This window comes from Amaranthus tricolor, chromosome 1 (genome assembly GCF_026212465.1).
Source record: "Amaranthus tricolor cultivar Red isolate AtriRed21 chromosome 1, ASM2621246v1, whole genome shotgun sequence".
Classification (NCBI taxonomy): domain Eukaryota; kingdom Viridiplantae; phylum Streptophyta; class Magnoliopsida; order Caryophyllales; family Amaranthaceae; genus Amaranthus; species Amaranthus tricolor.
The window spans coordinates 3,993,376-4,009,150 of record NC_080047.1 but is presented as its reverse complement, the minus strand read 5'-3'; the positions used below and the strand labels follow the sequence as shown (position 1 = coordinate 4,009,150).

Here is a 15,775-nt window from a genome sequence, read left to right as displayed (position 1 = left end):
TACATGAAACATCATTGTTGCAGTCAGTAACGGTCGTGAAAAAATAATTTTGAGATCAATAAATTTTTAATTATATACTAATAAATAAACTTGTTGTTCAGTTCCTGAGTTAAAAAATAATCTTAAAGTTTGACTCACCACATATAATTTGTTTTGTTAAATCTAAAAATGGTAAAATGACCAAAATCCAGTTATAAACAAATTTTCCTATTTGCAAAGTATTACTAGTAAAGACATTCTAGAAGCACATTCTCTATGTTAAAATAGAGTTATTAAAAACACCTAAAAGACAATTCCACTTTCATCAACTCATGATTTAGTGGAATTGTTTTTATTAAAAGGAGAAAACGACCAATAATGGTTTAAATATAAACCCACCAGTTTAAGCTTCCAAATTTTTAAATTTGGTAACTTTTTGTCATGTTACCATCAAGCAGCCTTAAAATCCCAAGAAGCCCAGCAACCGAAGTATTGGATGAATTAATTAATTATTTACTCTTTAAAAAATTATAATTTTTTTTAATTAAAAGTTACGTTAGAGGAAAAGGGAGGGCAAGATGAGGATCCAACACAGAACGTGTACTTGTTTGCGTTCAAATTGAGACACGACTAAATTTTTTTTAAAAATTTAAATTTTAGTACTAAAATAATAAGAAAATTTTAACTTCAATTATACAACTTAAATAATTATTTTCAACATCTAATAGCATGGTTATCAAAATTCGATTCTAATTTACAATTATTCTACACTACGATCTAAAAATAGACGAATGGTCCGGATCTAAATTAAGATCTTAATAATGGTAGCATCGTAATCCTACTAAGATCATGAATAAGGGTGATAGGATCATAACACAATTTTGCGACAATATTACTATCCAATGATCCGATCCTATAAGAATAGTCTCAATCATAAAAAAATATGTAGTATTGTATTCTAGCTTTTACGTACATATATATATATATATATATATATATATATATATATATATATATATATATATATATATATATGTATATATATAAGTTAGAAATATATCGCCATTATGATTATGAAAATCCATGTACTTACTAATTCGCAATTTATCAAAGATTATTAAAATTATATCATTTTAATCAATAAATAAAAATAAAATCAAACAAATCTTTATTTATACCTCAAAACTTAAAAAATGAACTAATTTGATGAAACATATTTATAGGATTTTACGTTCCTAACTAGCTGATCCAATTCTACCGATTTCGATATCCCAAGTATTAGGATTCTGATTCTAACAACCTTAACTAATAGTTTATTGAAAATCTTTTATTAATGATGAAATAAACTTGCCAAGATCGATACGATGCTTAGAACTTAAATGAACAATGCAAACAACAAAGAATAAAACAACGTTTGATAATGTAAACTTGCAAAGAGACACAAAGATTTAAAAAAGTTCACCTAAAGATGGCTACGTCCTCCGTCGTGTGTAGTTTCTGTTTATATTATATCAATGGAGTATAATATTCTCTTACAAATGAAGTATTACAATTGTGTAAGAGATAAAATAAAAGGCTATGTGTTTGGCTTAGGGTTGTGTTTGATGTTTTTTTGAGTGGGTATAAGAGCTCTATCTATAGTACTAAGTATATACAATGACAATTGCTCACTTAATACATGCTTAATATTGAATAATGAATGATATAAAACAGCTCCAAGAACTTGAAAGGTTGAAAACCAGCATCCTAGGCAAGTCAGAGGAACCGCTCGACCAAAACAGAGAGTTCGCTCGGTCGAGCGAGTTACAGACAACTTCTGGATGCATTCTGTCTGACCGTTCGACCAACCTGAAGATTTCGCTCGGTCAAGCGACCATCAGACTTCATCTGTCAGATTCAGCTCGAGCAAAGTACCTTTTAAGACCCTTTGCACTTCCTCATTAATCATCATTAACACTAATAATTCCCATGAATACTTCACCACAATAAATCACACTTAAACACTACAATTATTAAGTTAACAACTTAATCACCCAGATTACCATACTCATTGGATTTCAAACCCAAGAGTTACATATGAATGCACACGTCAATTGTGCACTCAAGTCACACCATTCATGATACCATTCATAACAAATGACTTATTTTCTTTACAAAGCTAGCTAGTGGAAGTCTAAATTATTAAAGCTTAATGAAAGGACATGGTATTTTTCCCTTTTAATGTTTTTATTAAATAATTGTGACAAATGACAATTAACTAATTGTAACGAAAAAGAATCTAATAGAAGTGTATGGATAGAAATATAATGTTGCAACGATATATGAATAATTGAGTGATCGATAGAAAACTTTAGTTTGCTGGCTACCTTATCCAATTCATGATATTCATCCACTTCACTTGAATTATTTATCCTTAGCTTGTACGACTTCTATAACTGCAAGTATAATTATGCATATAATCCTATTGCTTTATGATCAATAGGAGGGCTCTCGTATATAGATTATTCTGTTCTCTTCCTTCATTTAAATTATATTTTATATTATCTACATATTATTTTTTTCCTTTTTCTATAAATATACAGTTTACCACTTTTATGTGTTTTTTTTATGATTTTCACTTCAATTATACTTGAGACTATTTCATTGCGATAGTGGAGTAAGTGTTATATAAAGCTTGAGTCTACTTAATTTGTTTATGGAAATTGATAATAAACGCCATATGATGTTCAATAACGAGAATAATAATACATTTGAAAAAAATAAACTAAAAAATAAAATAAAAGATAAAAATAATATGTAATATATTTGACATGTGAAATGATGATAAATTTTATATTTATGCTATATTAGGTAATAGAATCAATACTTATATAATTAAAAGTTTAAAATATATATGCTAATTTTTATTTAAAATTAATTTTATCCTTGTTATTAACGAATGATTGAATGCTTGAAGGAGTCCGTTAGCAATATTTTTTTTTATTTAGGGATCCATTTAGATCCCTTGATGATTTTGAAAAGAGAGTTATCGATATTTTACGTATAATAAACTCTCAATTTTAGTAAAACACGGTCCTAATTCAACATATAATCCACATACCTATTCTTCACTTTTCACTAATTTTGTAGCATGTTAAGATTAATGCATATTATTTTAATGTGTGATCAATATTTATATTTGGTTAAAATTATTATGTACTTATCAATTTTTATTTCTGATATAAATATTGTATAACTTTTTATTAATAAATCAAATATAATTAAAAGAAAAAGTATTTTCAAATTTGAGCTTAAGTAGTTTAATAATGTTACCTCCAATTGAAGAAAGAAAGAAATAACCACGAACTATATATAAAAGAATTATTCTTGGAGGTGTTTAACAATCGACGAACATACTCGCAAAGCGTACGCCACCTCAATGCCCAGCGAGGCAGGATTCTATACTACTTCCTTTGCCCACCAAATTTGCGATTTATAGGTATTTGGTTGAAAAACTCAGAAAAATAAACTTAATAAATTGATATTTTATGTAAAAGTTGGGCAATTTCGCTAATGAGTTAAGAATATAAACTAAATATGTCAATAAAAATAAAAAATAATTTTTAAAATTATAACTAAAAATAAAAATAAAACAAATATTAGATGACATGCACCAAAAAATGGGATAAAATTCGTGGGATTTAGTATATGCGTAATTATTGCTACACCAATCATATGTAGTGAATTAGTTTTTTTCTTTTCTTTTTTTTTTTTATTTGTCTATTTTATGTTTATAATAGTTTATTAAAAAGGAAAAGTTGAAACCGATATAAAGCTTTTCCACCTTATTAAAGGCGATGTTGGCCGGTGTATCAGTAGCCTTAATTTGCAAAGTTTTTCTATTATTATAATTATTATATATATATATATATATATATATATATATATATATATATATATATATATATATAATATTAGTTCATGTTTCTCGTTGCATCATTATCATAATATACAATTAATTCTGTCTATGATCGTATCAATTGTTTTAGATGAAAATAAGCAATCTAGCTCTTTATGTAAAATCAAATATTTACTCAGGAATAATTTAATTTTTTATTCAGTTTTCTACAATAATCTTAATTTTTGATTAAATATGAATAATTTCAATTGTAAAGGATGCTTGCTAATTAGAATGCATGAAGGTAACATTTTACGTTTTTTTGAATAATACCTGATTCATTAATAAAGAGTTATACGACATCTACATCAGAGATACAAATTAGCAAGTACATAACAACTTTAACCAAAGATAATTCAAAATTAACAAAACTACAATCATTGTATATGAAATCTGACAATTCTGAATATCCCCTTTCACATCGCTGTTCGACACAATCTTCTACGAGGGGGTTTTTCGATCTGTTGTAGTCTTGAGATAGAATTAAATTTGATGTAGTTGATGGTAATTGCAATTTTGGTGTCTGCTACATTATCGCATTAATTTCTACCAACAAATCAATTACAAACCAAACTTCATAACTCCAAACTCTCACGAAGAGAGAGATCAAAATCCAATATATGAGTAGAATCAACCCAATGAATGGGTAGAACAACTCTCCTGTAGGAAGAGTACAAAAATTTATTCTAATCATATTCAAAAAGATTAAAAACGACAAATTTAGGGGCTTACTATCAATTATAGAGATTAGGATTTTTTTTAGAGAGAGAAGAGAGAAAAGGAGAGGGAGGTCGTTTCTAAGGTAACATTTTACGTACACAACAAGTCATTTTGCATAAAAAATAAAAAAGTAAAAAGAAAATTAAATTATAAAAAAAATCAAAAAATTTAAAAATCTAGTAAGTTTATTTTTTACTTTAACTTTTAATTTTAATATTTTTGATTCTAATTTTTTTTTTTTGCAACTAACTTGCAAAAATTGGTCATCATTTAGACAATAATGTTCTTGAATAAGTAACCCTAAAATTAGGATTATTTGTAATGAATCAAAAGTTGAAATTATTATAGAAAAATCAATAAAAAATTAAATTATTCTAGATAATTTTTACAAAATTTAAATTAAACGTGTCATAAAGCTAGGTTCATAGTGATATATTTTCAATTCGAATTTCAATAGTATCCTTATCAAAAAAATTATCATCAAAGTATTCTATAAAAGTTGATTACTTTTCAAATTATCTTTTATTAAAAATAGGTGGTCCAATCCATTATTATATGTTCCACTACTACTACAACCATTAGAATATACAAAGACCATATAATAACTTTGAAAAAAGAATTTTATTTCAATTAAAATAAATATTGTCTTTTTTATTAAAATCTAAAATTAAATATTACTTAATATTATTACATGTCTTTTTCTTTTTCCAGTCGTGTTTCAACGTTTAATAAAAAGAATAGTAACTTTCCTTTTAATTTCTTCCACTCGTTTACCTTTTTGTTGAGTTTCAATGCTTCATCCCTTCTTCCTATAAATATGAACTAACAAGTCACTACACTTCATTCCATCAACAAAAACCACAAATAAAACATCTCCTCACAAGAATCTTAGACACCCTTACAAAAATGGAACAAAACCTACCCATAATAACCAAAAAAATATGGAACATAGCCAAAGTAGCCTTATTCATGTTAAAAAAAGGAATCTCTAAGAAAAAAATAGTTCGAAATCTCAGCATAATGATACAACGCCAAAAACCCTGTATCAACACCCCACAAGAGTACGAGTTTAGTTGTAGTAACACACCCTTATATCGACAATATTTCACAAGCAAAAGATCAGAAAAAATTCACCACAAGTTTGATTTTGAGGCCATGACGGAAATTCATCTAGAGGAAATTAACGATGTGTTGGTTAACAAAGACGGAGAAGTTGTCCGACAGCCAAGGATCAGTGACTCGTCGTTTTGGGCACAAAATGATTTGGAGTGCATAGAGCATGTGAATGAAGCCGCTGATGAGTTTATTAAGAGGTTTTATTCCCAACTTAAAAAGGAAACTTGTTAGTAAGTACTAAAATTATAGGGATAATAGATAAATATAGGCATCAGGCACCAATATGATATATAGTACAGAAAGCAGTGATGCTTGTTTATGCGTCCGATTTCTGGGTTTAATTTTGATATGCTTCTACTTTCGATTTGCTAAATTGTCGTAAGATATCTTGTATTTCTAAGTTTTGACTGTCTAGCTATTTGGCGATTTTGCTTTTTGTATGTTCAAAGTGTATGAATATCAACGTTATTGTAAAGTATATTGTTCAATAAATACTATTGTTACATACACCTCTCTTATTCAACCTGTGTGTCTTATTTTTAGTTATTCACATTTGTGCGAAGTTGTTTTAATTCAATTTTATATTCTTACAATTGTGTATAATTAAAAACTATAAAAGTTGATATTTGTATAATTTGTATATATTGAGACGAATCGAAAAATATTACAGTTAGCTATGTTTTAATTTATTTGTAAAGTATAAATATAAATTAAGAGTAATTGGTAAATGTTTTAAAAACATAGTATGCATTATAAAACTTGGCTCTATGATTCTCTAGTGTTTAAACAAGATCTCATTTAGTATGCATTATATATATATATATATATATATATATATATATATATATATAAAAGACCTGATCAAACACCGAGCCGGGTGGAAAAAAACAACCCGTTGATACGGGTCGGGCCGGGCCGAAGTGCGGGCCTAAAAGTCCTTGCCAAATCCGTAATATGCGGGCCTATGTTATATATTATTTATACATAATTAAAAACACAAATTACAAATAATTGAAATAAACAAATATAATTGTTACATATTATACCTAATTTAAAACGCAAATTACAAATAATTGAAACAAACAAATACAATTGTTACATATTATACATAATGTAAAACAAATTCAAAATGCAAATCATGAACAAGCTCCTTTCCGGGCCGGGCCGCGGGCCAAACGCCAATCCCAAACCCGTCCCAAAAAAATTCGGGCCACTTCTTTTCTGCCCAAACTTTTGGTACCCAAACCCTCACTTTTTCAGGCGGGGCCGCCCATGATCAGGTCTAATCTATATATATATATATACATATATATATATATATATATATATATATATATATATATATATATACATATATATATATACATATATATATATATACATATATACATATATATATATATATACATATATACATATATATATATATATACATATATACATATATATATATATATATACATATATATATATATATATATACATATATATATATATATATATATATATATACATATATATATATATATACATATATATATATACATATATATATACATATATATATATATATATACATATATATATACATATATATATATATATATACATATATATATATATATATATATATATATATATATATATATATATATATAATAGTCATTTAGTTATTTTCATTTTCATTTTAATTTATCTCTAAATTTGCCATATTTTATATTTTGTTTATAGATCCACTTATATTTTCTCTATTTCCTTCCATGAACACATGATCTTCTTTTTCACCCTACATTTAATTTTTCTTGGGTTACCACCAAAAATTAAAAACCACAAATTTGTAAATCTCCCAAATTCATAGGGGATAAAAGAGTAGTTGGAGATTTAAGGCAATAATCAAAAGATTCTTAATCTATGTAACCTCTCAAATTAAATCATATTTTAAATGAGGTTTATGAGCATCAAATCCACCTAATTAGTAAAGATTAAAGAGACATTAATCTATGTAACCTGATATGAAGAAAAGAGAAATGGCACGTGTTCTCACTCGAGCTTCTTAATTTGAGGCAATATATACATTATTGAAGTCAATTTTTGGAAACTCAGCATTAATGGGTATAGACTATTAAAATAATTTATTTTAGTGGAATATATTTTGTGACATTTAATTTAAATATTATTGTTTTAATTTCTAATTGTATATATAGTGGATTTTAGTAACATGTATTAGAACCTTTAGCAATATAATACTCCCTTCAATTTACTACTAATGTCTCGTTTACTTTATGCACTATATTCAATGCACTTATTCATTATTAATATCTCTAATTGTGCTTAATTAAAAATTACGGAAAATTGATATGAATAATCCTTCCATTGAGACGAATCAAACAAGATCGATCCCACATGACTATATTTTAACTTATAGATTAATAATAAAATATAAATTAAGAGTAAGAGATGAATAGTGTCCTAAAAAAAATGAGATGTTAGTGCTGAATTGGAGGGAGTATAAAATTATACTAAGCTTTTGCGATATAGGATTTAGTGATATTTATTATAAATAATACTATAAATTATAATAACAATTACATATGTCACTAAAGGTCAACTAAAGTGTCACTAAATCACTTTAATGTGGAACTTAATATAAAAAAATATTACATACATTTAATTAATGCTTCTAAATCCTATATGGCGAAAAGTTAATTTTATTATAATGATATTGGTTTTTTTTTTAGAGAAGTAGGAAAAAGAAAAACCTAGATGCAAAGTTAGAAATTGCAAAATTGCAAGAGGAATAGAAAAGGGCGGAGACCCACTACTTTAAAGATATGCAAATTTCAACATCTAAAAGTTAACTTAATCACATGGGTTTGGAAGAATTAAAGTAAAAAACAGGGTCTAAACTAAATTCTTCTACAAACAAAATCATGTAATTTGCCATCACCATAATTAAAAATTCTCACACATTTACAACTGACTTTAATTAGTAGCTAATAAGAATAATTAGCCCATCAATAATTTTTCCACCCCAACTCACCAACTCACCTCACAAGTAAATCACAATACCCACCATAAAAAATAAATAAAAAATGTTTTAAAATTCACATTCAATTGATCTGTATACGAAAAGAAGTGCAATTGTACGAATACATAACCATTAAAGAAATTAGCATCCCACAAAGAATTTGGGCACGTTGAAACATGTCCAAAATGAAACACAAATTGCTCATAGTATAGTGAGACAAAACCTCATTATTCAACAAAATAAGAAAAAGTAGTAGTAAAGTGTAAGACCGAAACTTCTTTCCACCCACCCACCCTCCCACAAGCAAAAGCACCCAAAATATATAATAAATATAATTAAGCCTCATTTGTATTAAAAAAAATCACACTAATATTTTAAAATTCCTAAAATAATTAACCTTTTTCATTCTATTTACAACCCCTCCTCCTTTCCTTCATTTTCTCATAGCAAACTAGCCTTGTCTTCTAAAAGAAAACAAACCCTACTTCTCCATACAAAATTCGAAAAGAAAAAAAAAATGGAGCAAAATATAGCAATTGTGTCAAAGAAAGTATGGAACTTAGTAAGAGTGGCAGTCTACATGATAAGGAAAGGCTTATGCACGAAAAAAATATTCATGGATCTCAATATGATGATAAAGCGTGGTAAAATCCCAGCAAAAGCCCTAAAGAATGTAATATTTCATTACCATCAAAATCGCCTCTTCCTGACCTCCCAAGGCATCGTATGTAGGGCATCCAACCTTCCTTACGATATTCGAGAGTATGAGTTTAGTTATAGTAACACCCCCTTATACCATCATTTTTTCAGCAATAAGAAAAAATCACGTGTCCTAAACAATACTCAATATTACAAGCCCTCTCCTTTGGCCTTGGAAGAAACCAATGACATAACAATAGAAGAAGTCAACAAAATGCTAGAAATGATGTGAAGTATTGAACATGTAACAACTACTAGTGTTTTGGCAGCTTCTCCAATTTTGCCGGGTCTTGGGTTCGGACAAAGCCTTATGGTACAACAGTTACAAATCACAAACTCACCTTTTCCGACCAAAAATACAAACAATAACAAGTACGTGGATCAAGAAGCCGAGGAATTTATTAAAAACTTTTATTTCCAACTTAAACAACAAAATTAATTGAACCCTAAAATAATCAAATACTCTTCTGTATTCTAATAAATATTTTATATATTTTTTTTTTCGTATTCACATCAAATATCTCATTCCTTATTTGTTAATCTTTTTTCATACTTACATTCTTATAAGATCCAACTTTATACATATTTGCCACTAAATTAATTATAACTTTTTTTTCTTACTCACTGCAATTAAGTGGTCTCAACATTTAATTAGAATACAATGCAATAATTTTTTTAAAAAAAGGCAAATAAAAAACGTTGCACATGATTGGGATGTTTTAGTCTTCTATAGGTAGATCTATATATATCTTATTATATATTATTCTCTTTAGAGTGGAGATGAGTTTTCTTGAAAAAGAAAAGATAGTTTGATATATGGAACGTTGTAATAATAATGTTTGATTTATTATAATACACCTAATTGTTGAAAATAACTTTAAATCTTGGTATACATACATATATGTGGTCAAGAGTACTTGTATACTTCTACTTTATTTCCTTAGCCAATAAGCTTTGAGAATTGTTTATTTTTAGTATAATCAAGTATAGTTGTACACTTGTACTACTTTAGTACGTACACTACCTTAAACTTTGAGAGCTTATATGATCTGTCTTTTAGCACTAGCTTATGGATCATGTTTTAGCCTTGAAGGATTCTTTTATTAGGCTTACATTTTTTGGGTTCCTTATCTACAATTTATCTAACAAGAATCATTGATGATTCTTTGCTTTTATTATAATCATAAGTTTCTAAAAAAAGCTATTCTTTACTTTTGTTATCTATTTCTCTAAAAAAAAAAAACAAAAAAAAAAAAAAACATACACTTTGTTAGCTGGCTTACTTTCAATAAGAATAATTCAATGGGAGAAATACTTCTTACTTCTTAGCAATAATATAATGTAGTACATATTAATTATCACACTAGGGTAGTGGGGTATGCAACAAAAATACTTGGGAGCGTATACAATTGGTTGAAATATTAATCTTTAATCATGTAAAAGTGTCATGTAATGTTGAATTTATTGTGGTAATCTGTTTACTACAAAAAAAGGTGTATGTACTTATATTTATCCACGCATAATAAAGTGTGGGCATAATAATTAATTTCGCCATGCTTATTAAGTGTGGAGATGATAACCGTGGGAAAAAAACAAATCTAAAGCCAATGAGATATGTAAAACAAAATAAATAATATTGAAGGTAAAACTGGTGGGTTTATTTTCCAAAATAAAAATGAAATAAATTTATTGGGACACACTAAAATAAATAATTGTACAAATTCATTAGCACGAAAGTCTATTGGCTCATTTATACTCCATATTTAAAAAAAATAAAAGTGGTGACAAAGTATCTTATCATCTCAATGCAAGGATTATCATACTTCTATGTAGGGATGGTCATGGGGCGGGTCTGGAGCGGGTCTGGCCAGACCCGGATCCTTTTATTTTTTTTGGATCCAGACCCGGATCCGGACCCTAAGGGTCCAAAATTTTCAGACCCAGACCCGGACCCTACGGATCTGACAGGGTCTAGGGTCCTTAATGGGTCTTATACAAAGCCTCTTTGATTTGTCAAAATTGAACCTTTTTCGAGTCTTTTTATATTTTTGTAAGCAACTTATTATCGTATTGCAAACACTTGTCACAGAAAGTTATCAATCGATACACCAATTTAACAATTCATTTCAGTACCCAGATTCAAGTCCATAATTAGTATCACACTCCGTAAACTTCCAAAACGATTAGAATTAAACAATAAACATCATAATTGAAACTTTAACTCAATGCGCAATCAAATTATTTCAGTACCTAAAAACAAACCAAAATTAGAATATTGTCGCCTCCATAATTTCCAAAACCATTAGAATTAAACAATAAACACTGTAATTAAACTTTAATCTCGGCGAGCAATCAAAGTATTATACATGTACAACAAATGTGCAAATATCATCAAAATTTTAACAAAAATAAAAAACAAAAAATAAAAAATAAAAAAAATTTAAAAGTTTAGGGTCCGGGTCTTCACCTTAGGACCCGGACCCGGACCCGTTAAATTTTTTTTGGATCCAGACCCGGATCCGATGGGTCTAAAAAATTAAGACCCAGACCCTTAAAAAAGGGGCGGGTCCGGGGCGGGTCCAACAGGGTGGGTATATTTATTTAATTTCTTTCTTTAATTTTAAAATACACTTGCTTAAAACCATAACCTACTATTATTTGTTTGTGATATTATATATATAACGTAGAAGAATCTTTTAATTTATTATTTCAATTAGCGCAAATATATTAATATTTTGATTTGTTTTTTTCTTTAAATTAAATATTAAGCGTCTATAATATTAATTTGACACAGAGATTCCAAAATTTACGAAATGGCCCTTTTAAACTAGGATCCGTAAGTGCTTTGCAATTACCTTCTTAAGCACAAATTTCGCAAAGAGGACCATTTAAGATGACAAAAAGATGAAAGGCATATTAATTACCGAAAAAAATAAAAAAAATAAATTGAACTTTAATCATAAACTTATCTATATACGATAACTTGTGCTTATATGAATACTATTTATACAACTAACAAATTGGGCACGTCGAAACATGTCGTTAATGAAGCATACTGCATGCCCACATTTCAGTGTAACAAAACTTTATTAATCAATCATAATAATATATATTTGCTAATAATAGTGACTTATTCCCATATAATATATATGTCCACTCAGTAGTAACTATTATGACATAGAGAAAGTAGATAATACTTTTACATTCTAAGAGGCTGAAAACCTGAAACTTCAACCATTAGCGTCAAGGAACCATATGACAATGATGTGAGATAAAGTGTTCACTCTATCTTTAATTCAGCAATGTGGGATAAACCATCCAAAACATCCCTTCACATGCGAACCCCCGCCAAGTTCGCATGTGGGAGAAATCAATTAGGGTGGGAACGTCATTCTTTTTCGGACCTACCATTTTAATTTTTGATCGAATCATGGATCTGATATCATATCATGAGCCAACTCAACCAAATGCTTAAGTTTTTAGTTGAACTGGTTTTTTGACATGGTATGAGAGCCAGCGTGACAGGAGGTCGCGAGTTCGAATCTCAACCACCCCTCATATAAAATGAAATATTTAGCGTCAGGTATAAGAATTGAATGACATGTGATGCATGCACAGTTTTAGTCCAAAGAGCTCTCATTTGAAAAAGCATGTTAGAATAAATAGCATATATCCTGGAGTCCAAACCATCAATTTAAACTTTTTAATTAAATTAATTCTGCAATCATTTAGTTGATATGATTTGATATACTCTACCAAACCAACCAACAAAAAGTACTTAGTAGTGATATTATTAGTTAAAGTGTAAGACTAAAACTTCTTTCCACCCACTCTTCCTCAAGCAAAAGCACCAAAGCATTTATAAACCTAATAGAAGTAGTATTAAATAGCCCACACCCACATTTTAAAATTCCTAAACTAACCTTGTTCATCTATATATAATCTCTGCTCATTCCCTTCATTTTCTCATTGGAAAAAGCTTGTCTTCTTAAATACCTTTCCTCTTATAGAAGACAAACCCTCTTCTTCTCCATACAAACACACACTAAACAAAAGAAAAGTAAAGAAAAACATTAATTGTACCTTGTTTTTGTACAATAAAATCTCAACAATAACTAGAAAATGGAGCAAAATATAACAATGTTATCAAAGAAGGTATGGAATATAGTAAGAGTGGCAATCTACATGATAAGGAAAGGCTTATGCAAGAAAAAAATATTCATGGATCTCAACATGATAATGAAGCGTGGCAAAATTGTAGGAAAAGCCCTAAAAAACCTAATTTTCCACCATCACCACCACCAAAACCACCTCGTCTTGGCCTCTCGAGGCATCGTAGGTGGGGCATCCAACTTTCCTTACGATGGTCGAGAGTACGAGTTTAGTTGTAGTAACACCCCTTTATATCATCATTTTTTTAACAACAGGAAAAAATCCCACGTCCAAAATAATGCTCAATATTACATACCCTCTCCTATGCCCTTGGAAGAAGCCGATAACGTAACAATAGAAGAAGTCAACAAAATGCTTGAAATGATGTTAAGTAATGAACATGTAATAACTACTAGTGGTTTGGCAGCTTCTCCAACTTTGCCGGGCCTTGGGTTCGGGCAAAGCCCCATGGTTCGGCAGTTACAAATTACGGACTCTCCTTTTTCGACACAATATACAAACGATAACAAGTACGTAGATCAAGAAGCGGAGGATTTTATTAAAAACTTTTATTTCCAACTTAAACAACAAAATTAATTAAAACCCTAAAAGATTTAAATTTGTATTTATTTGGAAAGGGGCCAAAAATACACCATAATTGGGTTTTTTGTTTGTATTCTAGAGTTAGGTCTTATTTCATATTTTTTTTATTATTTCTTTTATTATAGTGGAAAGAATGTTTTTGTAAAAGAAAAGGAAAAGACTAGTGAGATGTACTATTATAATAATAATAATGTTTAAATTTAAGAAAAATTGCCTAGAATAATCTAACATATTTTGTGATTTTTCTATATAATTCCACCTATTAATTAACCATAAATAATTCCAAGTATTTTCCTAGAGTAGATCCGATGACCTGATGACTTGCTATAGCAAGTTTTATAAAAAAAAAAGGATAAATTAAAATAAAATGTCAAAAAAAATGTTTTAAAAAAAATTTATGATTTTTTATTATTTACAATTTTTTAATGTAAAATTTCAAAATTTTTCTCTGATTTTAAATTAATTTTCAGTTTAGTTTTTTTTGTGAATTACCTACTATAGCAGGTCATCTGGTTACCTAAGTTTATCCTAAGCAAATACCCCTTAAAATTGAGATTATTCATGGTTAATCAATAGACAGGATTATTGTAAGAAAATTACGAATAGATTAGATCATTCTTTGGTAAATTTTCCTAAATTTATATGAAATGCAAACATGCACGCGTTCAAATATAGGCTTCTACTTTGAGTATACTCCTTTACTTAGCCTATAAGGTTTGCAAATTACTCTTTTGTTCATTAAATTTACTTTATTTATCATTTTTAGTCTATTATATTAAATTTTATTTCATTTTATTCTGAATATCATCGCATTATTTTTTCTCTTTATATTCTTGTTTATTTTTTAGTGTCTTAATTAATACTTTAATTTAATAAATTTAAATTTTTAGCCTTTATGGCAAAAGCAAATACGGCAAAGTAGTTTAAGAGTATTATTATAGTATACAGGCGAGCAGAAATTGATAAATTTTTTGAAGATCCTGTGTAATTTTTAAAAATTATACTATTTTTCAAACAACTTTATATCTTTAAACAATTTACATATACTACACAAATTAATATTAAGGCCTTAAACTACACAACTTTGTATAAGTCGTATATTTGATTAATACTGGTGTGTGACTAAAGTAAGTGGAGTATAGTTGTTGTACACTTGTACTGGTTAGTACACGCTGCCTTACAACTTTTGAGATACTTCTTTGATCTTTCTTTTAGAACTTGCTCATTGAATCAACCGTTTCACTACTCGTATATTATATTTTAGGGGGCAATACAGCCTTACGTGCTTGACGTCTAGTGCAAATTAGTTCAATTAAATATTTTTGAACTAATAAAATTTAATTTCATTAATATTTTTCAATAAATTAAGTTGGTTTTTTTACCCCTTCTATATGTATTAATGCTATGACTTATAATTATTTTTTATATTTATCAATTTTTTTATTACTGGGGCGAATCTGCAGATTATGTAATTGAGAAAGTTAAAAAATTATGTATCATTTGTTCATTGTCATTAATAGCAAACAGGGCCTGACTATAGA

At 28.1% G+C, this 15,775-nt stretch overlaps 1 protein-coding gene across 1 annotated transcript; it reads left to right on the top strand.

Annotated features, from left to right (window-relative positions):
• Nucleotides 1-13,461: 13,461 nt before the first annotated feature.
• LOC130799703 (uncharacterized) lies at nt 13,462-14,484 on the top strand. The gene has a single exon (XM_057662903.1). The coding sequence runs from the start codon at nt 13,602-13,604 to the stop codon at nt 14,226-14,228; it is 627 nt and encodes a 208-aa protein (XP_057518886.1). The 5' UTR covers nt 13,462-13,601; the 3' UTR covers nt 14,229-14,484.
• Nucleotides 14,485-15,775: the final 1,291 nt, after the last annotated feature.